Here is a 20861-nt window from a genome sequence, read left to right as displayed (position 1 = left end):
TGGGGGTGAATTTAAAAAAACAACACAAAATGACTAGTTCAGTTGTTAAAGTAATTTGGGGTGGGGTGGGATGTAGAGATCTTCTCCAACCCAAGAAAATAGCTGACCATCTATATGTCAACTATTTACATTTGTGTACATTTGCTTCCTAATGTTTGTCCACATTCACACATAACCGTTTAATTGCAGACGTAGTACAGGTCAAGTATCCCTTATCTGAAATGCTTGGGACCAGAAGTGTTTCAGATTTCAGATTTTTTTCTGGTTTTGGAATATTTGTGGTATACTTGTAATATTTGTGGAATACTTAAGTATTCCTGATCCAAAAATCCAAACTATGAAATGTTCCAATGAGCATTTCCTTTTAGCATCATACGGCTTTCAAAGAGTTTTGCATTTTGGATTTTCAGATTAGGGATACTCAGCCTGTATATACGCAGGTTTTGTGCTTTCTTATTGTCATTAGGTTTTTGAGATGTTATGTGTTAGGTTTCATGCTGGGATACAGTAGTGAACAAAAAGTAATAAAATCTCAAATTGTTTAGATTATAAGTTTTGTTCAATGAGAGTGTGAATCTTAAATTTTTATGTGGAAATAGAAATATTGGTGTTTTAAAAAATTTTTTATTTTTTAGAGACACAGTCTCCCTGTGTTGTCCAGGCTGGTCTCCAACTCCTAGGCTTAAGGGGTCCTCCTACCTTGGCCTCCCAAAGTGCTAGGATTACAGGTGTGAGCCACCACATCTGGCCAAAAGTGCTGATTTTGACAAAATGGAGTATAGAATTACATGTGTTTGGAAAGCCTCAGTACTGTTAAAAGTATTAATTTTCTTAGAGTATACTAAGATTTTTTTCCATAAAATTCTCCCTAACATCTTTGAAACTGAACAAGGTAAGTGCTAAGTTTTTATGGAAGAGTAAAGGGGTAACATTGGCCAAAGAAATTTTGAAACAGAATGTCAGATACCACAACACAGAGAATAGTACAGTAGTGTTAAGAAAAATGTAACAGTGTAGTGCTAGCACAGCAGGCAGGTAGCTAAGTAGAGTGATAGCATTTATAATCTTGAAAAGATTTAATACCTGGTAATGCAGCAACAGACTGATAGTTTGCTGGCAGATGTAGTAATTTGATGATAATTAAGAAATGTATTTTATATATAGATTGTATAGTATCCCCGTTTAGTTAATATAAAACACGTACTAGTGATAATAATTATTTGAGTGCTTTCTTTGTGCCAAGCACAGTTAAGAGTGGTTTAGTTAACTCTGAGGTAGGAACTATTAGTATCATTTTACATTAAAAAACTGAGCCACAGAGAGGATAATTTGTCACGTGCCTAATAAATGGCAGAGCCTTTATCCAAACCCAGGTAGTGACTCCAAAGCCTGCATGCACATTTTTAACCATCAGTACTGTAATGCTATGTGTATATATGCACATATATATGGATGTGTGTACATGTATGCACAAGAAGACTGGATGGATATATATTCTGTAATTATCTGGATGATAGCTTAATGACAGTTTTGTGTGTGTGTGTTTGTGTGTGTGTAGTTTACAACATTTTTACCATTAAAATGAATAAGATTGGGGAAAAAACATGCCAAATGTTTATCTCAGTTAGTCAAAGATAATGGTTTTATACTATTCACATCATTCCTTTGTTCATTGTTTTTTGCTGACAGCATGTGCAGGTGGTTCAACTTTCTTCTGCTCAAACAGTATAATTTGAAAGTTCTGGCCTACTGTACTTTTTGTGGAGTTAGTTGTTGATCTTGTTCTATGAAGATGAAAAACAGTGGAATTTATTGGTGATTCAGTTATTTTCCCCATTCTACTCCACTTCTCTAGGTATGGCAGGAGGAAAATATCGTTCGTTTTTAATCCATGTCAAGGCAGTGAATGAAAGAGGAACAGAAGAGATTTGTAATGGTGGAATACGTCCTGTAGTAAGGCTTCCATCCCTAAAACACCAGAGTAACAAGGGTTACTCACTTGCTTCACTTTTGGCTAAAGTTGCAGCAGGCAAGGTATGAAACTGTCATTTTGAGCAATAACAATACTGTTGTAAACATTGTGGATCAGATTTAACACACTGTTAGAAGTAGTATGACCCTTCAGTGATGTTTTACTATACACTTGATTTGTTTGTATTTTTTCTTTGGAGTGACTTAAATATATTTGGAAAGAGAAATGTTTTGAATTAACTTTATTATTTTATTTTATTTCGTAGTTTTGAGATGGGGTCTCACTCTTTCCCCCAGGCTGGAATGCAGTGGCGCAAACTCGGCTCACTGCAACATCCGCCTCCCACGTTCAAGCCATCCTCCCACCTTAGCCTCCCTAGTAGCTGGGATCACAGGCATGTGCCACCACGCCCAGCTAATTTTTGTATTTGTAGTAGAGACGGGGTTTCACCATGTTGGCCAGTCTGGTCTCGACTCCTAACCTCCGGTGATCTGCCCACCTTGGCCTCCCAAAGTGCTGGGGTTACAGGCGTGAGCCACTGCACCCAGCCTGAATTAACTTTAGGCAAATTACCTAACTTTTATAATGTGTACTGAGTAGAGAGTAATTGTTAGCAGATATTTCCCCTTATAATTATTTTAGACCATAATGTTTATTTTTTTTGGTATGAGAGTTTCTTCATATGCCCTCTATTGGCAACTCACAATCTTGTTTTTGGTGAATATTTGGGAGTATACAGAAAGAAGTTGGGGAATAATTTTAAGAGAGGTTCTAATCCTCATGGTTGATTTTCTGAAAGTAGCTGTGAACTGTGCAGCTCTTTACAATTGACTTATCTTGGATTTCATGGAACTCAGGAAGGAGGTTTTGTTTATCATCATTATTCATAAGGTATCATACTGATACTGATCAGTAATACCAATCATCTTACATATATATATAGGTCTTCCAGTTTTTCAAGGACTTCTGTATACTTTATCTGATGCAATCTTCGTTATAACTCTGAGGTAGGCATAGCAGGTTCTGTTATCTCCCTTTTTTAAATATTGAAAGTGAACCTTAGCGATTGGGGAGCCTGACATATCTCATGTAGTTATTTTATTATTTATTATTATTATTATTAGTATTAGTATTTTTGAGACAGTCTTGCTCTGTTGCCCAGGCTGGAGTGCAGCGATATAATCTCAGCTTACTGCAGCCTCCACCCCCTGAGTTCAAGTGATTGTCTTGACTCAGCCTCCCAAGTAGCAGGGATTAAAGGCACTTGCCACCATGCTTGGCTAACTTTTGTATTTTTTGGTAGAGACGGGGTTTCACTGTGTTCGTCAGACTGTTCTCGAACTCCTGAGCTCAAGTGATCTGTCTGCTTTGGCCTCCCAAAGTGCTGGGATTACAGGCCTGAGCCACTGCACCCAGCGGGAATTGGACTTAGGACTTTGGTTTTATCATCTGTAATCATTGGGTTATTGCCTTTAAAATAGTGGTTGTGTCTTTCTTTTTTTCCCCTATTGTAATTCCGGAGAAAATTAGTCATTTACTGAATATGAGGGTAAAAGCTGTCATTTTAATTTGAGATTTATGTTTTGACGGCCACAATTCAATTATTTTCCTTTATTTTATAACTTTAATGGTAAATGATTTTTAGTTTAGTTTTTTTTTTTGAATTTTATTATTATTTATAATGTTTAGGAAAAATCATCTAATGTTAAGAATGAAAATACAAGTGGCACCCGTAAATCTGAAAACCTCCGGGGCTGTGATTTACTTCAAGAGGTCTCTGTCACCATTCGAAGATTTAAGAAAACATCAATTTCTAAGGAAAGGTAATTTCATTGCATTATCTTGCTATTCTTACAGTAATGAAAGTGCAAAACATAGCAACACACACATAGACACACAAATATAAAAATCTTTTACCTGAAAATTTTTGTTTGTTAATGTTTCTTAAATAATTATAGTCTTGATGAGAGTATGAGTCGTCTTTATACTTCATTGGTTTATCTCTTGTGTCTGCACAGTGCTTGTTATGTAGCAGGAATGGATGATAGATATTAATTTGACATACACTCGTCAGGCAAGGGAGCGTGTACCTGTAGTCCCAGCTACTCAAGACGTGGGGGTAGGAGAATCTCTTGAACCCAAGAGTTTGAGTCCAGTCTGGACAACAGAGAGACACCCAATTTCTGGAGAAAACAAAACAAAAAGAAATTATGCGCATTCCTTATTACATTATAACACATTATTGTAAATGTAATTAAAAAATTTTTTTTTCTACAAATGAAATACTTGACGTATAGCTATTAATTGTTTAAATATACTTGCGATGTTCATGATTTAAAATGAAACATTGCATTACCAGCCAGGTTGTGATAGCTTCAGTTGTTCTGTTTTGGTTGGTAATGTGTTTATATTTTCTTTTTTTGTAGAGTGCAACGATGTGCTATGTTACAGTTTTCAGAATTTCATGAGAAGCTTCTTAACACTCTTTGCAGAAAAACAGATGATGGCCAGATCACAGAACATGCCCAGAGCCTTGTGTTGGATACTCTCTGTTGGTTAGCTGGAGTTCATTCAAATGGACCTGGAAGGTTAATAATTAAAATTTTGCTTACCACTGTTGATTGCCTTTTGGATGTTTTGATTGAAAATACAAGATGAGTCTAAATGTCTGCTGTTGTTTTGCAGCTCAAAGGAAGGAAATGAGAGCTTACTTTCGAAAACACGAAAATGTCTGTCAGACATCGTACGTGTTTGCTTCTTTGAGGCAGGACGAAGTATAGCCCATAAGTGTGCCCGATTTCTAGCCTTGTGCATTAGGTTGGTATGTTTTTAAGTTGAAAGCATACTTGCTAGGTACACCTGCAATTTAGTGGGTGATACCTTGTTTATAGTGTAATTTGATCCTTGTTTAATGTATGTGTAATTTAAGAGAATTTCCAAAGTTGATGAAGATTGTTGATAATCTTAGCAAGAATTTTGGGTTCTTAGGCGAAAGTGTCATGTTAAATAAGGGTATTTAACTTTTTTTTTTTTTTTTTTGAGACAGAGTCTCACTCTGTTGACCAGGCTGGAGTGCAGTGGCGCTGTCTCGGCTCACTGCCGGCTCTGTCTCCCGGGTTCATGCCATTCTCCGGCCCCAGCCTCCCGAGTAGCTGGGACTACAGGCGCCCACCACCGTGCCCGGCTAATTTTTTTTTGTATTTTTAGTAGAGATGGGGTTTCACCATTTTAACCAGGATGGTCTTGATCTCCTGACCTTGTGATCTGCCCACCTCAGCCTCCCAAAGTGCTGGGATTACAGGTGTGAGCCACCGCGCCTGGCCTATTTAACTTTTAAGAAAAGAAGTCTGCTGAACTTCTCTGCCTATTAGTAGCAGTTTGGAGAATTTGGCAAGGGAACTCTTACACCCCTTTCACTCCTATTTTCCTTGGTTGTCTTTTCTTGCCCTAAAGTGTTTTCTCTGTTATATAACAATCTTACCGACTTTTTTTGTAGCATTGTGCAGACCCCTTTTTTCTAAACCCTGAAACAAATTAGAACAGTCTGCCCTGGTCCCCAGGGAATGTGTCCCAAGACCCTTCCCCTCCCCAGTGGATACCTGAAACTGTAGCTAGTACTGAGCCATATATATGGTATTGTTTTTTTCCTATGTGTACATACCTGCAGTAAAGTTTAATTTATAAACTGGACATAGAGATTAGCAATAGCTACTAATAAAATAGAACAGTTATGATAATATACTATGATAAAAGTTATATGAATGTGGTCTCTCAAAATATCTTATTTTACTGTACTCACCTGTGTTTGAACTGTACTTGACCATGTATAACTGAAACCGTAGAAATTGAAACTGCATATACGGGTTCTTAATGTTTAAAGGTTCCTACTTGCTGCTGTATCTAGGAAGTGTCTAAGAGCTAATGGTCAGTATTGACTATTGTAAAGATAATGGTTTAATGCATAAGAAAAAATTTACAATGATCCTTAGTATAATCAGTCCGTGTTATCTTTTGGTATTTTATAGAGCTAAGATTTTTTAAGTACCACACCAGGTTTAGGGTACAATTTAGACCTTGAGTAATGTCTTTACAATTTTTCTTTTAAAAAATTTTTCAGTAATGGCAAATGTGACCCATGTCAACCAGGATTTGGATCTGTTCTGTTGAAGGCTTTACTTGATAATATGTCGTTTTTACCTGCAGCAGCAACTGGTGGTATGTAAAATTAATCACAAATAGTTGTAGTCATATGGAACATCTCATATATATTACTTAGGATTATTTTGTAACTATGTTTTCTCTATTAAAGTTCACTTTTCTGTAGCTTATCTGTATTTTTTGAAGGGATTGATAGATTGTGGCTGGGTGGGCATATACTCCATCAATAATACTCCAAGGAAAAGATTGATGGGACAGTTAACGTTACTATCAAGTCATCTTAATTCATAACTATTTTTCTGTACTTCATTACAATCATTGAGTTGTTTGGTTGTTTACTGACTATAACAGATCAGATGTCAGAAGCTAGAATTCCAGCATGTGCCAGGGAGGTGACATAAATAAGTAAAACGGTCCAGGTGTCACTGCACACACATATGTTTTGTGTGATTGGTAGGAACTATGGCAAACTGGAATTTCCTAAAAGGGGCCAGTGTTGTTGTTGTTGTTGTTGTTGTTGTTTTAAAGCACCTGAGGACTCTGTGGAAATGCCTTTCAAGAATGAATGTAATGGGAGGTACAGAGTAGAATGATGGATACCAGAGTCTGGAAGGGTGTGAGTGGGATTTGAAGAGAGGTTGATAAATGAGTATGAACGTATGGTTAGAAGAAATAAGTTCTAGTGTTTGATAGCATGGTAGGGTGGCTGTAATTTGTGGTATATTTCAGAATAGTTAAAAGATTTGAAATGTTCCCAATGCAGAGAGGTGACGGATATCCTAAATACCCTGATTTGATCATTATGCATTGCATACATATTTCAAAACATCACATGTACCCCCTATATATGTGCAATTACTGTGTATCAAAAAAGAATGAATGTAGTTATCAAGTAGGAATTCATAAAGCAGTTCTCTAAAATACCACATACATAAGGTAATGAAGATTTTTAAAGATGCTTACTGTTTTTGCTAGTACATAGTGTTACTATGAAGGGCTACTAATTTGGCCTTTTAAGTCAAATTTTATTGATAGATATTTTTCACAATCTGTTTTATTAAAAAAACAAACCATTCAGGCTGGGCACAGTGGCTCACACCTGTAATCCCAGCACTTTGAGAGGCCATGGAGGGAGGATTGCTTGAGGCCAGGAGTTTAAAAAAACAACCTATTCAACAAGTACCTCAGTGAGTTATGTATTTCATAAAGATTTCATGTTTGTGTTTAAAAAAAAAAAGCTTGTTCAGAGTTGTTAAAAAGTTATATCATTCTCTTAATTTAGATAAAGTGTGTTTATATTTACATGGAACATATTGTGGCTACAACTATTAACTCTGGAATAGAACATTTTGACTCAGTTGCTCATTACAACTAGTTACGATAGTCTCTAATGTTTAAAAGCTTCTTAAGGATAGTTCTAAAGTTAGGATGCTTAAATTTTGGCATGTATGTAGCAGTTAATAAAAAAAAGCAAAAATACGCTTGTCATGATAATCTTTTAAGCAATGTTGATCTGTACCTAACACATTATAGAATAATTTTATTCCCCATTCATTCACTAAAATGGGCTATTTGAAGCTCACTGCCATCCTCTATTTTTAAAAAGTTTTGTACAGAGAAACAGTATTTCGGTAAGGATGACTTGAAGGACCTGCAGTCTCCTCACTTTTTCAGCTATTTTGAAGTGTCCCTCAGAGTCATCTCACATTATTATACACCTAAATGCCTGTGTTGACTTTATGAAACTCTTCAGAAATATTTGAAATTCTTAGTGTAAGACTGTGTGTCAGTGTGTTTATATTTTAAGTGTCCTCTTCGATCCCTCCAAGGAGTTGTCTTTGTAAATTGCCCATAAGATTTTTTTTCCAGAAAAAGGAGTATCTTTTTAGCAAAAGGAGGTATTCTGATAAACAGGTAATCTTAAATTCTCATTATTAGAGGAAAAGGAGGAAAAAGAAACATTTATTTTGTTGTTGTTGTTTCCAGGTTCTGTCTATTGGTATTTTGTCTTACTGAATTATGTGAAAGATGAAGATCTGGCTGGATGCAGTACAGCTTGTGCATCTTTGCTTACTGCAGTGTCCAGACAGTTACAGGACAGGCTAACGCCAATGGAAGCTTTACTTCAGACAAGGTATTTTAGTATATCTAATGATTAATAGCAGGTGTCTCTGAGTATGATCACGCCGTTGCAGAGAACTATTATTTTATATATATATGCTGAAAATAGTATTTTTCTTGCGAAAATGTTTAGTTTATACCTTACTTTTTCCACATGATAGTAGCCTGAGGTTTTATTTTCTTCTGTTTTCTCAGAAATTACTTTTTTTTTTTTTTTTTTGAGACTGAGTTTCGCTCTTGTTGCCCAGGCTGGAGTGCAATGGCGCAATCTTGGCTTACCACAATCTCTGCCTCCCGGGTTCAAGCGATTCTCCTGCCTCAGCCTCCCGAGTAGCTAGGATTATAGACATGCATCACCAGGCCCGGCTAATTTTGTATTTTTAGTAGAGACAGGGTTTCTCCATGTTGGTTAGGCTGTTCGTGAACTCCCAACCTCAGTTGATCTGCCCGCCTCGGCCTCCCAAAGTGCTGGGATTACAGGCGTGAGCCACCGTCCCCAGCCAGAAATTACTCTTTAACAGTTTGATAAATCCTTATGATAATTATTCAGAGGGCTAATTTTATTTAATACTGAAAAGTGGTATCCCCTGCTAATGGAAGAAGAATGTAATGTGTCTGTTTCTCTATGCACTTTATAGATGGAATTATGTGAATCACTTATTGTCCCATAACTAGTATTCTTCTACCTGCTACTTATATTTTAAAACTTGTAACATGATGAATTAAGCAATAGCAAAAGGTTAGATTTAAGTTCTTGCCTGATGGTCTACGTTTGAAGTAGGGCATTCCTTTATTTAGAGCAGAGATTTTAGAATTTCCTAGATTAGATGTTCTGATTTTGATAACATTTTACTCAAAGCCTTTGTACTTGAGGCTGTGTTGTAATGATTCAGGGGAGAGAATGGTGCCTGATTACCCTCGCTTCAGTCTGCAGGTGGCAGTCTTAGTACCTTAGTTGCCAGCTTATTGGAATCACATATGTTGAGTCGCTGGACAGTGTCCTTTAGAGTATAGATTGCAGGGAACATAGTTGAGATTCACTGAATTTGAGGGGTCAAATGTAGTCAGCATCTCCCTCGGCACTGTTAGACTGCTTTTAAAACTAAGTAAAGGTAATTTGTTAATTAGATGGCTGAAAGGAAAATCGTTAGTGCATTATTTTGTTTTTCAGATATGGATTATATAGCTCACCATTTGATCCAGTCCTCTTTGATTTGGAGATGAGTGGCTCTTCTTGTAAAAATGTTTATAACAGCAGCATTGGTGTCCAGTCAGATGAAATTGATTTATCAGATGTCCTTTCAGGTAGTGATTTCTTTTATTAAAGGAAATTCTGAATGTTGTATCTTGGATTTAAGTTGCCATTTGACTTAACAGATTGTAGTCATGATGTTTTTTCTTTAGAAAACTAAAATTCCTTAGAACTTAAAATATGAATCATTAAAATATTTGCTAGAAGTTCTTAACTTCCTCTTTCCCCCTGAAGAAAATCCCAGTATATTAAAGTCATGTTTGAAAGGGTTGTGACTTTAATTTTTTGTTTCTGTTACGCATTTCATTTCACTGTGATTTTGATGCTTATATGAGACTATTTAAAATTTGATTTATTTGTTGTAGCCTTTTCAGTTTTATTCGATATATCTTTGCTGCCTTTATAAAGTTAAAAAAATTTCCTATTTCAAAAATACAAAATTAGTAATATATACTTACTGTAATAAATAAGGATGCACAAACAAAAGATAATTTTCTGCATCTGTCACTTTCTTGAGGTAAGCTTTGTATACATTACATATATCCTTTTATACTTTCTGAAGAATGTGTTTTTCGGATGTATGCATAACTATTTACATAATCTTTTTAAGTGCTAAAATTTACTGTCTATTTTTGTTAGATAAAACAGTGACCATTTCATTTTTTTCTTCCATCTAATTACACTTACTACAAATGTTGTTAGGAAACAAAAATGTTAGAAAATTTGCAAACAGATTAATAACCAGATATAAATAAATTTTGAGGGAGAAGTTCAATTTTGTTGAAAAGTAACTTATGAGGTATGATAAAAGCAAAATAAAAAAAATCAAATACCGAAATATAAATGAAATGTAAAATGCCTCAACCCCAACCTTTCCACCCTCTTAAGTTACTATTGTTAACTGGATGTTTAGCTATTTAAACTTGTTTGCTACCCGTATTCGTTAATATAGCTTCTAATGATAGATCATACTACACGTACCGGTCTGTCACTTGCTTTTTAATTACTTATGCTGACTTGGATATATGTTATTGCTGTATTTGATGCCTTAGGCTCTGATTGCCTTATGCCCATCTCACCATTTTCTGTCTTCTCTATCCAAGTGACGCATCAATTAGGCCATTGCAATTTATGATTGGAACCAAGAGGAGAGACTAGAATTGGAGATACCAATGCCTTCAGTATACCAAAAGAAGCAGTTAAATCTGTTAGGGTGAAAGTGTAAGGGAAAGACTGTAAGGTTCATTCCAAACTCTGAGGTAGTCAAGTTTGCAAATGAGTAAAGAAGACTCAGAACAAGGGATTTAGAAATCATGATATGTCTCCACTTTAATGTCTCATCATGTTGTTCCTCATTATTAGTCTTTCTACAGCATTTGTTTTTGTTGTTCTTAATGGCATCTGTGGCACAAGACAGAAATGTGAGTGTCATTCTTGATACTTATATCTTTCTTATCTCCCACATTGAGGATACCACCATATGGCACCTATTTTTCCACTAGTGTACGCAGTTGTTCCTCTCTATCCGTGGGGAATTGGTTCCAGGACTCCTCGCGGACAACAAAATCTGTAGATACTAAAGTCCCTTATAAAAAATGGTGTAGTGCAGTTTGTATACAACTTACGCATATCCTGCTGTGTGCCTTAAATTGTTTCAACATCACTTATAATACCTAATACAATGTTAATGCTACATGAGTACTTGTTATACTGTATTGTGTAGGGAATAATGACGAGGAAAAAAGACTGTAACAGACTCAGCCATTCATTTTTTTCCCCTGAATATTTTCTGTCTGTAGTTGGTTAATCCATGGACACCAAACCCACAGATACAGAGAGCTGACTGTATTTCGAGTTTGTTCACTCTCTTACTTCTCATGATCACAAGTTACAGTCATCTTGAACCCAGACTACAATAATAGCTTTCACAGTGGTCTTCCTACATCTATTCTTGCCTCACTTCAGTACATTCTCCACATTGCATTGAGTGTGATCGTTCAATTACTTTACCTTTCTACTTAGAATACTTCTCATGTCTTCCCATCTTCTGAAGTTCAGAGTTTGTAATACAGCATAGAAAATCCTAAATGATTTGACTGTTTTTTCCTTGCCACTTTATCTTGTGTCATTGCCCTGTTTAGTCTTCTTTGGCCCTGTGATTCTCAAAGTGTGTTCTATAGACCCCCAAAGGGTTCCTGAGATCATTAAGGGGATCTATATGGTCATAACTATTTGGATGATAGTAGAATGACGTTATTTGTCTTTTTGATTTCATTGACATTTTTATCAATTGTGAAAAAACATGGTGTTATTCACTATGCACTTGTAATAAAAACATCAGTTTCATTTTAAAATGCCCTTGATGCAGTAAAAATTATTAATTTTATTAAAATTTTAACCCATGAATACACATCTTTTATTCTGAGATGAATGATACATATGCATAGAGTACTTCTGTGGCATGCCAAAGTACCATGCTTGTTTCAGGGAATTGTGCAGTTGAGTTACAAGCTGAACTACTTGCTTGATTCTTGGAATACCATTTTTATTTGCAGTAATGACTGACAGACAAACTACGCTCATTTACACTGTGTTACTTGACAGTGTTTTTTGAAAAGTGAATGAGAAACATATCTCCCATAGTGAGCTTGATAGCTTCCCAGTATGTGGACTTTTCTCATGGGATCTGATATTAGAGAGTGTAATTTTCCAATATTGGATAATGAAATGTGTCAACATTTGGAATATTTGTATACAGTGGTGAACCAATATTTTCCAAATGATCAATGCAATGGTTTCACCATTATGTATGGGTAAAGTTCCTTAAAAGTATAAGATATATCAGCTGATCTTAATGTAACAGAGCTTGAGAAGTTCATTGGTAAGATTTCAGATACCACATTGTAACCTTTAAGAAATTACCACTTGTCAAGTTTTTGAATATGCAAGTATGTTAAAGTATTCTTTTGCCAACTACATATTTGTGTTGGGCCAGATTTTTTCACCTACTTCTACTAAAATGACATATTACAACATGTCGAATGCAGAGGCAGGTAGGAGAATCCAAGTATCCTCTGATACTTCACATTTTAAAGAGATTTTTAAATAGGTAAAACATTGTCACTTTTTTCATTAAATTATTTTTGCTTCAGAGAACAGTTATTTTTCATCAAATTATGCTATTTTAACATTTAATGCGTTTATTATTAAATGAATTAATATTTAAATTTCACATCTTAAAATTTCTACTATGGTAAGTACCAGTAAAACAATGAAAACAAGAGCTCTTCAGGGTTCTTAATATTTTAAAGATATGTAGAGGGATCTTAGAATTGAGAACTGTTCCCTCTAGCCATATTGTTCTTTCAGTTCCTTAAATGTGCCATGTTTCTTTACTATGGGGATTTCACTCATATTCTTTCTGCATGGCTTTTCTCCCACTTCAAGGGAGCAAATATATAAAACTCTCTTATTCTTCCCATGAATGCCCTCATTTCATCAGAGAAGCATTTTGTTATCCCATGACTTAGTATTGATTGCCCCTTGACTTACAAGTCCTTTAAATTTCTCTTAAGTAAAACCTTGCAGCTTAAAAAAAAAGTTGCGTTAATTCCTAATAATCACTAACATAGAATATAGTCTTCATGAGGACTGGGACTTATCCTTTTACTCTTCGGTCTCCCAATTCTTGTATTAAGTAAGTGTGCAATAAGCATTTTTCGGAACACGTGTAAGGCCCTATGCTGACCCCCAATAAGACATTGGAAAACAAGGTTATGATAGTTTATTCTTGTATTTGACAATCCTTCAGCTGTTAATGACAGTTTTTATATCTCCCCATTCTTTTCATCTGTGAATTCTGTTTATATGAGTGCTAATTTCAAAAAAAAAAAAAAATTGGAGAGTAGTGAATATAATCCTTGCCTTCCCAAACTACATACACAGTCCTTGTGAATTCATTTGTGTTCTTCCCTCCAGTCTTCTTGCTGTGGTTTTATTGGTCATATAGTTGTGGCTACATGGTTTTTTCTTTTAAAAACTACTTATGCTAGCTTAAACTATTTTTGTGACTATGAAGTAGTGTGCCTTATTCTATAAAACTGATAATATGAACAAAATACAAGAAACAATGTATAAATCTTGTTAATATTTTGAAATGATCATCCTTTGTTTTATGTCTTATACTTATGCAGTTGACATCATAAAATGTATTCTGATTTTACATATGTGATAGCTAATGTCAGTAGCTGATTTACTACTTTTTTCACCCCATTTGAAATTGAAATCACTTGTTACTAAATATAAGTTTCATGTTATAGGAAACTACCACTCATGTTTCTGTTAATGTGAAGGGCTACTAAGTTGCTTTTATCCAAATCTGCTTTTGTAGCAGGGGAACTGGTGTCTGCTGTTTTGTCAGTTTTGTTAATACCATGCCCATGATTCAAGCACTGTGTAAGAGTTGTGTATTTGTATGTTCTAATTAAAATTGAAGTTGCAGCTGTAATTATTGTTAGGACTATTGCTTTTTAAAAATTATCTTCACATATTATAAAACTTGTCTTTTGCCATTAGGAAATGGAAAGGTCAGTAGTTGCACAGCTGCTGAGGGTAGTTTCACATCTCTCACTGGACTTTTGGAAGTTGAACCTCTGCACTTTACTTGTGTGTCAACTAGTGATGGAACCAGAATAGAAAGGGATGATGCAAGTACGTTTACTGGTATATACCTTCTTTTATTATATACTTTATGCAGTAATAAAGTGATATTTATGTATTTAAATATTAGTTCTAATTATGTAATTTTCATTGCTGTTATGTTAAGTGGAAATTTATTTGTGGGAGAGACATTTGGGGGAAATATAAATTGTTTTATATTCTTTGCTAAGTCAGTTCATAGGTTTTTTTCCTCCCTGTACCCACTTAGAACACTGTCTTAAATCATTGTTTTTATGTGTATGCACTTTCAGAAATTTTTCAATTTGAAAAATATCAAATATGGTGGAAGTGGAAGAGTAAAAATAGACTACATGTTTTCTACTATGGAATGATGTTTTTGAGAAGGTTGATATGAGTAAAGAGGGAATACTGTTTTTCGAACTAGTTTAAAACTACCTTGAATATGTGATGAGGTACTATTTGGGTTTGTTGAATATGTGATGTTCTTGGTGTGTTAAATACCTTCACTTAAAAATTAAGTTTTTGACCATCAATCAGTGGAAACTTGTTTATTTTCTTTCTTGTTTTCTGTGATTTTTTTTTTCCTCCTCACGTAGGAAGATCGGTATTTATTTATAGTTACTTCTATTGCAGTATGAATAATAGAAGTCTTTCAATTAAGAAGATTGGTTTATGATTTTATGTCTATATTAGTCACTGAAGGGTTTGAATATTGTCTTAACGTGATTCTTCTGTTGATGGTTTTGTGTAATTGGGTACCATCTTAGTCTCCTCAACAGTTTTAACAAAAAGCGAAAATGGTTTGCTACAAAAGTCATGAAAAATTTAATCTTAGCTGGTTTCAGAATAGCAAGAGGTTTTAAAAGGAATTTATCAGTTCTTTATTTGAGTGTCTTTTTGTTAGGAATTGCCTTATGTATCCAATTGTGGAGGTAACTACTATGTGAAATTCACAGTTTGTGTAGTGAATATGAGCTTTTTAGATAAAAACCTAATATTTCCTTTATATGGTGATTCTAGAAAGGTCAAAATTAATTTATATTTGTTTTCTTGGAATATAGAGTTATTTTGTAGAAACTTTTACATTTACATTAGAATAGAAACATGCCATGACAAAATTGCGCCACTGCACTCCAGCCTGGGCAAACAGCAAGATTCGTCTTAAAAAAAAAAAAAAAAAAAAATTAAGTATCCTGGTTTGAGACAAGCCTGGTCAACATGGTGAAACCCCATCTCTACTAAAAATACAACAATTATGACTGGGTGTGGTGGCAGGTGCCTGTAGTCCCAGCTACTTGGGAGGCTGAGGCACAAGAATTGCTTGAACTTGGGAGGTGGAGGTTGCAGTCAACTGAGATTGTGCTACTGCACTCTAGCCTGGGTGACAGAGTGAGACTCCATCTCAGAAAGAAAAAGAAATTAAGTATCCTGGATTTTTATTTTATTTTAAGAAAATTCATGTGTTTGCGTAAGTAATGCTTTTAGAAGGCACATAATTTTTAAAAGATAAAAGGTTAGGTTTGAAGAAGTATTTCTCCACACTCCCCACCCATTTCTCCCCCTGCAAAGCAAGCAATGGAACCAGTTTCTTGTCTTTACAGAGGTAGTCTGTGTATATATATGCCACCACCTCTTTATTTCACCCAAAATGAAACTGCCTAAAGAGAGATTTTTATTAAATGTTAAGGCAAAGTGCTGACTAGTGATTATAAGGAGCTGAAAGATGATTGTAGTCTCTCAACTTCCTGTTTACTTTTTTGAAACATGTTAATATTAATATAATACCTATGTGGAAAAGTGCAGAAAATAATTGCACAGCTCAGTAGTTTGTCATGGTACACATTGTCTATGTGACGACTGATAAGTAAAGAAAGAACATTTCTAGCACCCCAAAGCGTGTCTTCATGACCACTTCCATTTATTTCTTCCTCATTTTCTCCAGAAGCTAAACATCATCCTTTTAGAGTAGTTACTTCTTGGTTTTTGTTGATTTCTATGAATAACCACTTAATGATGCTTTCTTGAATAGTGATTGAGTAAGGTCTGTATAACATAGAATTGCACATGTATGTATATTTGGTCGGCCTTCTTTTCAATCCTATGATTATGACATTAATCTATATCATTGCATATAGACAGTTGGTTCTTTTTCGTTGCTGTTTAGAATTCTGTTGTCCGAATAAAACAAAATTTATGCGTCCACTATTGGTTTGTATACTGCTGATAGACATTTGAGTTGTTTCATTGTGGAGCTAATAGTACTGATGGATATACTTTTGAATAGGACTGTAGAAGTTGATTCACTGTCATATGGTATTCATATATTCAGCTTCAGTAAGTAACTAATCTTTTTGCTGTTGGTTCCTATTTAAATGCTGTGGAGTCAGATACTCAGATTGTTGATCTTGCAAATTTGTTGAGAATTGTAGAGGGTCAAATTCTATAAATATTCCATCCATACTTAATAATGTTAACTCTGCACTTGTTGGTGAAGTGTACTCTATATATCCTTTTGGTCAAGTTTGCTTATTGTGTTCTTCAGATTCTCTATCTTTATTGGTTATTTTACCTGTTTGTTTTTTAGTTAGTGAGGCCAGTATGTTAAAAAATGGTAGATTTGTTTATTTTTTGTCATCAATTTTTATACATTTTGAGACCATCATATAAATTTAGAATGGTTGTGAATTCTTGGAAATTTCTTCTATCATTATGAATTATCTTTTATTATTATTTTTTGAGATTGGGTTTTGCTGTGTTGCCCAGGCTGGTCTTGGGCTCAAATGCCCCTCTTGCCCCTGTCTTGCAAGTACTTGGGATTGCAGGCACACACCACTGCACCTGTCATGAGTTATCTTTTTATCTTTAAGTTTGCTATTTCTCCTAGGATTTACCTCGTCTGATGTTTGCTTAGTTAACACCAGCCTTCTTTGACTGCTGTTTGTATGGTATATATTTTTCCATCTTTTTACTCTCAACTTTTCAGTGTTTCTTTATGTTTTAGATATACTTTGTATAAGTGGCATGTAGTTGGATTTATTAAAAATCCAGCCTGATACTTTTGTCTTTCAGTGGGAGAGTTTAATTCAGTTACGTTTAATGTCATTAGTGATATATTCCTGTTTAAGTCTACCATGATTTTTTATATGTACTGTTCTATTTCTCATTGTCCTGATGGTTGGTTACATGCTTCTTTTTCTTCCTTTTCTGTTTTTAGGGTTTGTTATATTTTTTATTGGTCAGTTTTTCCGTTTTATTCTTGAACCATTCTTTTAGTAATTATATCATTGAGATCACAGTATTTACTCTGATTCCAGAAGTATATGTTTTTTTCCATAATACATAATTAATTCCCATAATCCAGAATATATAGTCTGGATTCCAGAAGTATATATGAATTCCCATAATACATTATTATAATTTTTTATATTCAGTATTCACTTGAATTTACCTCATAATTCCATTCTCATTGCTTTTTATTCCTTTGTCTTTGAGCTTTTATCTGGTATAATTTTTCTTAGGTCTGAAAAATACTCTTAATATCTCTTTTTGTACTTACTTACTGATGACACATTCAATTAGGTTTTTTTGGGAAAAAGTTCAAAGTTTTATGAATACTCGAATGAACAAGCAGCATAGCCATTATCCAAATTCCAGTATCATTGTTATCTTTTCACATTTGGCTATTCTTTTTTTCTTTGCCAAAATACTTCAAAACAGATCTAATATCTGATCATAATTACCTAAATTAATTATAATTTATTATGCAACCAGTGTTGTAATCAGTTAAATTAACATAATCAGTTTTGCGGTGTCATCTGATTTTCAATACATGATTAAACTTAATATAATAAAGAATTCTATAGGGATTCTAAGTTACTAGTTATTTTTACTAGTGATTTAAAGGTAATCTTTCCTTGTCTTTTAGCTTAGATTGTATTTGTTAGAAGTCATCTGTCAGTCTTATTATTGCTTTTTAAAGGTCGTTTCTCAAACTTTCTGAGATTGCCCTTCTCCCCTTTTTTTGCTTTCAGAATTTTTCTGTGATGTTCCTACATGTGGTTTCATTTGTGTTTATTCCGCTTCAGATTGATAGGACTTCTTGAATCTTAAGTTTATAGCTTCCTGAAGTTTTAACTGATATCTTTCATAGCTTTAGAGAAATAGCCAGTTAACTCTTTAAATATTGCTTCTGCTCCATTTTGTCTCCTGTCTTTTTGAGCCTTCATTTTTATATACGTTATATCTCATCATCATAACTGATAGAATTTTCAATTGTTTTATGTCTCCTTAGTTAATTATGGATATTTTCTTCTAATCCATCTTCTTTTTTATACTTGTTCTATCTTCTGCTATCTAATCATTTATGGGAAAACTACTCTGCTCCCACTTTACTGTAGTGTTGTCTCTGTAGTAAGTATCTCATGTATATATGGGTCTGTTTCTGTTTCATTGGTCATTTATTTGGTCTTTTGTTAATACTGTATTGCCTTGTTTTTTTTTTGTGTGTGTGTGATACAGAGTGAGATGCTCTGTAGCCCAGGTTGAAGTGCAGTGGCTCAATCGTAGCTCACTGCAGCCTCCCCTCCTGGGCTCAAGTGATTCTCCCACCTCAGCCTCCTGATAGTTGGGAGTATAGACATGCACCACCATCAGTGAATTTTTGGATGTTTAGCGTAGATGGGGTTTTGCCATGTTGGCTCAGCTGGTCTTGAACTCCTGACCTCAAGTGATTTGCCCGCCTTGGCCTCCCGAAGTACTGGGATTACAGGCATGAGCCACTGTGCCCAGCCTCTGTTATCTTAGTGTAACTTTATATTAAGTGTTTATATCTGATAGTAAAAATCTAAAAATTGATTTTCTAATTTTTTTAAAAAATAAAACTCAAAATGTTATGCAGTTATCACCACTATCTAATTCTAGAACATTTCCATCACTACAGAAAGAAACTCTTCATCCAGTAGCGTTTTCTCCCATTCTCCCCAAACCCTTCCAATCTCCCGGCAACCAGTAGATTGGAGTTTCATCCATTTAGCCTGTGTCAGTACGTTACTCATTTTTCTGGCTGAATATTCCATTTTGTTTAGGCATTCATCTGTGGGTGAATATTTCGGTGATTTCTTCTTTTTGGCTGTTATGTCTAATGGTGCTGTGAACATTTTTGGATAGGTTTTTTTATTTTGTTTTGTTTTGTTTTTTTGGGCAATGTGTGTTTTTGGTTCTTTTGGGTATGTACCTACGAGTACAACCTACGAATATTCTTTTTCTTAAAAAGATTGTTGTTGCTATTCTAGGTCTTTTGTATTTCTGTTTGAATTTTAGATTTAGTTTGTCAATTTCTACACAAAATACTTGTTTTTAAAATTTAGGGCCTATGTGTAAATCAGTTTAGGAGAGTTGGCATCTTAATATTGAGCTTTTAAATGCATTAACACTTGTGTGTGTGTTTTTTTTTCTGTGATCCAGAATACACACTGGCGGTATATATTCTATAATATATTTAGGTCTTTGATTTCTCTTGGTTATGCTTTCTGGTTTTCAACATAGTTATACATTTTTGTTTTTTTTTTTTAATTCTTATTTATGTATTTAATTGTTATATTGTTATAAGCGATCTTCCTTTTAATGTTACATTCCATTCATTTGTTATTAGTGTATAAAACTATAATTGGTTTGTATATGTTACTGTCACATCTGGTGACAGTGCTATATTATTTTAAAAGTAGTTTGTAGATAGTTGGTAGTTTCTTAGAAAATTTTTAATATGTTGCAATCATGTCATCTATTAATAGTTTTACTTTTTTCTTTCTAATCATTTTATTATTGGTTTTTCCTTGTGTTATATTGTGCTTTCTAGGTCTTCCTATATGTTGTTGAACAGAAATGGTAATAATAGTACTCATCTTTGTCTTGATCATATATATATATGTGTATGTGTGTGTGTGTGTGTATATATATATATTTTTTTTTTGAGACGAGTCTCACTCTGTTGCCAAACTGAAGTGAAGTGGCACAATTTTGGCTCACTGTAACCTCTGCCTTCTGGGTTCAAGTGATTCTCCTGCCTCAGCCTCCCGAGTAGCTGGGATTACAGGTGCCCGCCACCACACCCTGCTAATTTTTGTATTTTTAGTAGAGACAGGGTTTTACCATGTTGGTCAGGCTGTTCTCGAATTCCTGACCTCAGGTGATCTGCCCGTCTTGGCTTCCCAAAGTGCTGGGATTGCAGGCATCAGCCACCGCACCTGGCTGAGCCCTATTTTTTTTATAACTAGAGTTTTTGAGGCCCTTTGCAGTATAAAAATAGAAAGGATATTGAAAACTCGGATTGTGCAAAAGATTTCTGATTAGTTCTATAGTCTGTAGTATCAGGATGGCTTATTTTTCCTTGGATTGTTTACATCTTCTGTTTGTTTGTAGGGATTCACTTGGTTTTCCCTGTATTATTTGGGCATTAGATTTTAAAATCAGTTAAATGTAAATGTTCACAGTATTAAAAACCACGTGTATTACCCAAAAATACAAGCATGGTATGAATGATTTAGCAAGTCTAACAGTTTCCCCTTGACTGTTAGAATTAATAACTGTTGATTTGGTGTGGAACATTTGAAGGAGCAGATGAATTTTATTTTGGGACCACGCATATTCTATGAGATGCAATTGCTCTACTCTGCCCTCCCC

General features: G+C 34.6%; 1 protein-coding gene across 1 annotated transcript in view; it reads left to right on the top strand.

The window, feature by feature from the left end:
* BIRC6 (baculoviral IAP repeat containing 6) overlaps positions 1 to 20861 on the top strand; it is a 269615-nt gene that overhangs the window by 80867 nt on the left and 167887 nt on the right. The window contains exons 17-24 of the mRNA XM_011984254.1: positions 1856 to 2034; positions 3662 to 3795; positions 4399 to 4560; positions 4658 to 4789; positions 6090 to 6187; positions 8117 to 8264; positions 9423 to 9556; positions 14079 to 14213. Of these exons, the coding sequence (XP_011839644.1) occupies positions 1856 to 2034; positions 3662 to 3795; positions 4399 to 4560; positions 4658 to 4789; positions 6090 to 6187; positions 8117 to 8264; positions 9423 to 9556; positions 14079 to 14213 (1122 nt within the window). The remainder of the gene's footprint in view (positions 1 to 1855; positions 2035 to 3661; positions 3796 to 4398; positions 4561 to 4657; positions 4790 to 6089; positions 6188 to 8116; positions 8265 to 9422; positions 9557 to 14078; positions 14214 to 20861) is intronic.

Source organism: Mandrillus leucophaeus, unplaced genomic scaffold (genome assembly GCF_000951045.1).
Source record: "Mandrillus leucophaeus isolate KB7577 unplaced genomic scaffold, Mleu.le_1.0 Scaffold264, whole genome shotgun sequence".
NCBI lineage: Eukaryota > Metazoa > Chordata > Mammalia > Primates > Cercopithecidae > Mandrillus > Mandrillus leucophaeus.
This window is presented reverse-complemented; position numbering and strand designations above follow the sequence as displayed.